This window comes from Penaeus japonicus, unplaced genomic scaffold (assembly GCF_977035675.1).
Source record: "Penaeus japonicus unplaced genomic scaffold, GWHDUDI00000001_assembly GWHDUDI00000019, whole genome shotgun sequence".
Lineage (NCBI taxonomy): Eukaryota > Metazoa > Arthropoda > Malacostraca > Decapoda > Penaeidae > Penaeus > Penaeus japonicus.
The window spans coordinates 29,368,718-29,376,217 of NW_028234421.1; the positions used below are offsets into that span (position 1 = coordinate 29,368,718).

The 7,500-nt window shown below is 33.8% G+C and overlaps 2 protein-coding genes across 2 annotated transcripts in view; one reads left to right on the forward strand and one right to left on the reverse strand.

Moving 5' to 3' along the window:
* Positions 1 to 262: 262 nt before the first annotated feature.
* LOC122252433 (nucleolar pre-ribosomal-associated protein 1) lies at positions 263 to 3,898 on the forward strand (the record flags this gene model as incomplete). Its single annotated transcript, XM_086547620.1, is given in 4 exon segments — positions 263 to 461; positions 779 to 967; positions 1,261 to 1,881; positions 3,327 to 3,898. Coding segments are annotated over 4 exon segments (1,255 nt in total), but the record flags the coding sequence as incomplete, so codon positions are not given.
* The window catches only part of LOC122252434 (amnion associated transmembrane protein), a 6,236-nt gene continuing 2,629 nt past the window's right edge, over positions 3,894 to 7,500 (reverse strand). Inside the window, exons 4-9 of the mRNA XM_086547622.1 lie at positions 7,049 to 7,301; positions 6,674 to 6,886; positions 6,359 to 6,518; positions 5,839 to 6,010; positions 5,507 to 5,638; positions 3,894 to 5,378 (exon numbers count right to left, since the gene is read on the reverse strand). Of these exons, the coding sequence (XP_086403748.1) occupies positions 4,788 to 5,378; positions 5,507 to 5,638; positions 5,839 to 6,010; positions 6,359 to 6,518; positions 6,674 to 6,886; positions 7,049 to 7,301 (1,521 nt within the window). The 3' untranslated portion in view covers positions 3,894 to 4,787. The remainder of the gene's footprint in view (positions 5,379 to 5,506; positions 5,639 to 5,838; positions 6,011 to 6,358; positions 6,519 to 6,673; positions 6,887 to 7,048; positions 7,302 to 7,500) is intronic.

The following is a 7,500-nucleotide window of genomic DNA, read 5'->3' on the forward strand; positions in this document are numbered from 1 at the left end:
TACAGTCGGATGGTGGGTTTATGTTGTTTGGCATGGTGCCATCCAAGACTCTGCCTTGGCAGCAAATCATGCCATCTGCTGTCAATGGGTTAAGTGATAATAGTAGATATTTTGTCAAAATTATCTGCAGAAAGATATAAAATCTTTGTTAATAACTTTGATACAGATTATCTCACCTTCCATTTTAGATAAAATTATTTAGTCTTCTCTTTAGAGTGAGAACCATTTGATTAGCCACTTACCCATTTCTTCACTTTTTCAGTCATATTCGTTTGCGGTTACCATGGCTGTGGTTAGTTGGAGTTGTAAGTTGTACCTTCAACAATAAGAAACATCGCCTGCCTTCCTTAACAACACAGTTCTTAATTCGGGCATCATCACTGATCTCACAGCCATCCCACCGAATGTATCAGCCTGTCCTGAACTACTTGTTCCTCAAACCAGCATTTAATTTATATGAAGTAAGTTAACCTCTAAAGACAAATACAGTTAAATTAATAAAAAGATTAAATGAAGCAGCCACTGTAAAATTGTGATATTTTGAGTTAGACTAGATTTATCAGACCTTTCTGGAAAAGAGGTTATGGAGATAGTTTTCTTATATTTTTTTTAGTTTATTCAATTTTATTTTATCTCAGTAATTTTATTAATTTACACACCTTTTTTTATACAATATTAAATATACAGGTATACCTAACTGTAAATGAGTTTTGGGATTCTTTTACTTTTTCCTATTAGTTAGCATGTGCATTCATCTGAGGTATTATCAATTTTCCAGGTTCCAGAGTTGTTCAGGTTCTACAATTCAGACAGCATAAAGGACCACTATGTTCATCGGTCATTCCTGCTATCAGTGCTGTCCACTGGTATCCGTGAGACTCTGGATTACAAAATTTGTTTGAAAAAATCTCTAAGCACACTGGTGATGGGAATGCTGCAGGCTCCCTCACTAGATACTCAACTCAGAGTAAGTGAAGTTTGAGCATTTTTTCTGTACAAGTGCATTCCATCTACTTTCCAAATTTCATGTAATATGCCTTGGATTATTTCTTCTAAAACATTATGTATTATATATTTGTATATGCATTACCTGTTCCTGAACTGTGTGATTATCTTTTTATAAACAGATATATTGAATAGAAAAAAGCATGGGGCTTCATTACTATAAAAAAAAGAAGATATATATATATATATATATATATATATATATATATATATATATATATATATAAGTTGTTTATTCTCTAATTTCTCTCTCAGGTTCAAGTACTTGCAGTCTTGGAATCGATGGTGCGCATCCTACCTGCAGCTGTCGACTTAGTCAAGTATCACAACTTGCTAACAATATTGCCACTAGTGGTCCTGCCAACCACATCTCAGGACGTTCACATAGCAGAGCTCCTTAAAGGAGTGTTGAATATACTGAGCGCCATTTGGTCTACTATTATGAAAAGTGTTGCAGCTGAAAATAAGGTTGATGACTCTGGTGAGCAGACTGAAGCAAGGAAGCAGAATACTGATCGAAAGAGAAAGAGAGAGGATGATACAGATTTGCCTTCTAGCAAGATTGCTAAAAGAGAAATCAGTAATGAGGACTCAGGCGTAGATGATCTGGAACCAGATAGAGAAGACACGATTTTAGAAGATACAGATGAGCAGATTGTCTCAAAGAGAATGGTTCCACCATTATTTGTAAGAGAGTTCCTGAACTGCTTGTTCCTTCTAACACCTGTTACAATTACTTGTGACTCACCAGAAAGTATTGCTCAGTACCTAGAACTCATTACAGAAAATGTAAAATATATAGAAACAATTGCAACACTCTCTACAAAGGCCTTGATACGAGCAGTAGCTTTAGCCCCAGACGTCATCAAAGCACAGGTATGTAGGAAAAAAACTTTTGTTTTTGTCTGTATCTCTGTGTTTGTGCAGAGGTAATTGCACAGCGTTTACATACTTGCATGTAAGAATGTATGGATACTTGTATATATGTGGTTGTATATGTGTAGATGTGTAATATTAATCCGACAGAGTGGTTTTGGCCCCACCTGGTCTTAGCACATAGGCCTAATACCTTGGGCTATTCTCCTACTCAGGCCACAGCCACCCACTGCACACATGATCACCCAGCGGTCAAAGAGCTTTCAGATTTAGAATGCAGTTTTAAAGTAACATGAATTTAATTTGATCATATAAGGTGCATTCTGAAAGTTTCAAGAAAATGCTTATAAAACAGAAAGTACATTTGGAGAAAAAAATATTTTTCAATATATTCACCCAGCAAGTCATAACATCTAGAAGTTGTAATCTAATTTTTAGAAACCTCAATCTTGAGAATTACCCCTCTGTGGCAGGCTCAATGTTATAAAGTGACACTCACAGATGGGCCTATTTCAATAAATCCAAATTCAAGAAGACCTTAGAAAATTAGATGGTAAAGGTTAAGAAAGAATAAGGAAGTTGGCTTGTGTCAAGGTTTTAGGGACCATAAGAAATGATGGGGCATGAGGTAGAATTAAATTTTCACTCATTGTGTAGGTGCCAGATTGTGCTTGAGTATCCACACACTCTTACTGGTAACTTCTCCCCACCCTGAAAATAAAACATACCATCAAAGAGTAAAGCATTTGAATGTAATATCATGCAATGTGGTGCAGAGAGGTTTCTTCGCTGTGAAGTCTACAAATAATACAACTTCTCAAAAAAAACTGTTTCATAACATTTGCACTAAATTTCAGAATTGCTCATAAGCATTTTAGCAGAGAAATCACCCGCTAATATACAGCCTGACAGAAAATCTCTGTCCATCACATTTTATCAAGGGGAACACACCAGTATTAATGAATTCTACATCCAGTCAAAATTTTCATTATGATTTGACAGCTATTTTTATTATTGTTGTTGAAACCCCTAAAAGTAGATACTTGTCCATGAATTTAATTGATGGCGTTCTCTTGAAATATCCCATTTTTAGATGGTTATGACTTTTTTAGCAGAAATTATTTATTGAATATGCATGGTAATTGGTCAAGTTTTAGCGTGAAATTACACAATCACACTTGCCATATTTGATTTTATAACTTTGAAACTAATGCATTTTATTCTATGAATTTCAATGAACCTTTTGAATGCAACCAGTAGAGCTTGAAATTGTTATATTCTCTCACTGAAATCTCTTCTATCTGTACTTTATACCTTAAGTGGGGGCTCATGCCCTTTCAAGACTTCATTTGGATACTGCAACATATCTTAATTTATATAAAAAGGTTTATCTTTCCACAAAGAATTTATTGAAAAGAATATTGAAAAGGCTTTTCTTCTTTCAGGTTTATGAGAATATCAATTGGGAAGCATTACTAGGCCGCCTGCAAGGGAGAATAACTGATGAAGAGGAACTGAAGTTGCTTGGTGCCAAGGCTGAGGATATGAAGAACATGTGGGCCACTGAGCCACTTTCCAAATGCCTGAAAAAGCCTACTTCACCTGTCGAAGATAACGAGTCAAGTAGTGAAGATGGCCTGAAGCAATTAAGAAGTGCAACAATGCAATTGCTTTGTACTCTGGGGAAATGAAATGACTGAAGGAAGTTATTGCATTATTTTTTGTACAGTAATTTTTTAAAATTAATTATCTATTTTCTGGGATGCATTTAGAACATTTGTATCCAGTGATTGCAGTTATTGCAGGTGTTGATTATTGATTTGTATTTTTCTCTTTCATTCTTTCTTTCCTCATTGTCTTTCTCTGTTTTCTTTGTTATGGAATGGTTAAGTATCATTACATTTATTAATATGTTTTTGCAATGTCATGTGAATGAATATATGCTTTTGTCTTGTTATTTTTGCTAAGAAATAGCAAAAAGGGTAAAATATATTGTGTAATAAAAAAGAAAATTAAAGCATAGTTTTTTCATTCCTTACTAAAAACAGTAGAACAACTAAATCAGTCAATCAAAAATCATTTTAAAGCTTATTTCTGTAAAGTGAAGGTAAATATCTATTGATCCAGTTTGCAAATATGATATCCGTGCTTTCAAGTTTGCATAGGATTAAATTGCATTGGATTAATTACCAGTTAGTGATCCAGATCATATAATTGATGAAATGAAACATTAGTGGCTGAACATCTGGAGCATTCACTCAGTGTTGATAGATTTATTATTCAGTTTACCTTCATACAATCCTGGAAGAACTCCATTCTTCAATATTCCGAAGTAGGAATCATAAGTACATATAACTAAAAGTCTTTGGATAATATCACTGACTCTAACAGTAATACATTTTATAGATGAATATTATATGCATAAAGATATTCTGTCACTTGAAGTTTCATAGGGCCAGGGTTACTTATAAAAATGTAATATTCAGATTCTGGTAAGGATTATACTTAATGAGCTCACTTGAAGAGTTATAGTATTTATAGTCAGGTAATATTACATAAACACCAATGAATTACTATACCATTATTTAATACTCTATCATAAGTATAAATGTAAGTTTCTTGGTAAAATCTGATGTTTAGCATGTGATTCACAAGGAGTGAGCTCCAATTTTCTTTTTGTATATTTCAAACCTTCAGAGCAAATATTTTTAGTATATAAAGTACAACAAAATCAATCTTTTTGTAGTAGCATATATATGGCACCATTTATAGTAAAGTATTCTGATATCAGATAACTGAAACAATAAATGGACAAAGTAAATGAATTAGATTTTCATTTTTATAAATGAATAAGTGTAAAACATTAATTGCTATAGGAGAGGTTCACACCTTATTCCCCAGACATCTTAATTGTCAAAACTGAAATCTTCAAAAGGCACAAAACCCTGAACGTCCATCGTTTTCTCATCATCCTTCTTTCCATCTTCAAGTGATGACTCGGAGGAAGAGTCATCATCTTTAGGAACAACAGTTATGTCGGTACTTTCATCTGATTTTAGAGGATCTTGCTTTCCTTCTGCAGTTAAGTCTTCAGATATTTCCTCTGTTGCAGGGTCATCAATACTCACCAAGCTGACACCTTGGTCTGCTACTGATAGCATTTGAAATTCATCCACTTTGGAATCATCATCAGTCACTTTTTCTGTGGATTTCTCTGGAGGTGATGCATCAAGACTGTCCAGGAAATCCTTATCAGGGAAACTTGCAATTGTTATTCCCAGTGGATCTAAGTCTGGTGTCTCTTTCATGTCATCTGTATCTGATTCTCCTACATCTGCATCAGTTTTTGCTTCTTTTTCTTCGGTTATAACTTCAAGATCTGTCTTGGATGTCCCAGGCATTGCATCTATGTTTTGGACAGATGATTCTAGAACAGCCGCAAGGTCACCTGCTGCCTCCAGAATCCTCTCTCGGGCTTGGAGAGTTTCCTCGTTTGCCTGTGGTAGATTATTTTCAGAGTATAACTTGATTTTTGCATGGTTTATGTGTGTATTATGAAATATGCTGCAACATAATAAAAAAATATCCAATATGGTATGAATTACCCCGTACTAATTTTTCCTACCTGGCGTTCTTCAGGAGACATTTGTTCATATGCATTATAAACTGGATTTTCTCTCTCTCCATCCACCTGTTCACCTTTAAGACCTTGTGCACTTTCATTAATCACTGATGTAGCATTAGCTTCTGCTAGGGACTGGAAGTAGTTAATATCATTAATTTTAATACTTATCTGACCTATTTTACAACTGCTTTACAACTCTCTAAATTTCAGTTGATTTATATCCATGAGTTATTCACAATTTCTTTACTTATTATTAATTTTGATGAATTTTATACAAACCTAAAAAAATGGTACCAAGAAAACAAAAGCAGAAAAAAATGACAGAAACTTACTGCCATAGACTGATTGAAAATGGGATTCTGGAATCGTAGACCTCCATCCCTGGTATATGTAAAAATACTGGAAGAGGTTGAAGCACGCCTGTCACCCATATGGCTCACGACTGACACTCTTCGGCTGCTGCTTTCCAAGCGACGGAACATGAATGATAGCTGCGAGGCTGCCCTGTAGTGTAAATTTGTTTGTATATCATTCCTTAAAATGCTTTTGAAACATAGATATAACTTGAAAGAAAATAGACATAAGAGCTGTGACTGACTCCAATAAATCTTTTACTCAAAGTAATGAGTAACAATTGAAAATAGGAGAATGGGTTATCAGCACTTTTTAAAACTTTCATGTTATTTATAATAAATGTATGCAATTTCTTTGGGTGCATAATTATAATTGCTGTTTTTGGAGTTAACTCTTACATTGATTTCAACCAATATTGTGCTAGTATCTGTATTTTCTCTTCCTTGCAAGATATAAGCTAATTTTTACAAATGAATCTTTTAATACTGATTTTATTACCTGCGTTGCTTGAAGTAGTACACAGCAGCAGCCAGCCCAAATATAATGGTGAGAGTGATGAAAACAGTTAGTAAGTTATTTGATGTAGATTCAGCTGCTGGTGGAATAATGCTTCCAGAAAATGATACCATTGCTGCATGGGTTCCTTTTGCATTGAGCTCTGTATAAATAATTCAGAGAAAATAATTGAGAATTTAAAAAAATCATTTTTAATTGTAAACAATGTGTAACTGTGTATGTACAAGTGCAAGTGCAGGTGGATAGATAGGGATGTAGTCAGACACATAAACAAAAACATAAAATTATTTCAATTACCTTTTTCAAATTTAGATTTGAAACTCTTTGAAGTTGCCATATAATCGCCAAATTCAGTCGATGATGTAAAGTAGATATGATACATTCCATCACTCATTTTAGCTGCGTATCCTTGCACATTGCTTGCTATCACTGTTTTCATGTGTTTCTTCAGCAGTGTCAAAATACTTTGAAGAGGCAGTGAGCCATTGTGGCTAATGATTACCTCTGCACCTGCAAAAAGATTGATCATTGTTATGCAGACATGATTTGCATTTAAATTGCATTATCTACATTCTTGTACAATATGAAACAGTAAATAAAACCTTACACAAGTATCAGCTGTTTGTGAAATTTAAACTAATAAGATATTACAAAAATGCTCAAGAGATTTACCACAAACAGGACAGCAGAATCCCTCCATTTTTTGGGGTGAACCACAGGGTGCTGGTGGACACTTGGATAATTTAATTCCACATATTTTAGCTTCTGCATCTTTGTTGGTACAGAAACAACCAGTTATATCTGCACACGGCCCAGGATCTTCTACATAAAGCTGAGCTCCATCCGTGCTTGAGGAAGCCCCCACAAACCTGAATGAACCCTCTGCAGTTCGGGCATATGTTGCCAATTGTGATGTAGTGTAGTTCTACATGTAAATTCAGAGAGAGAAATTGTTATTTATATATATATATATATATATATATATATATCTATATATATATATATATATATATATATATATAATGTATATATATATATATATATATATATATATATATATATATACACATTCATTAATTTATTTTTTTTTATCTATTTATTCACTCATCATTTATATATCAAAA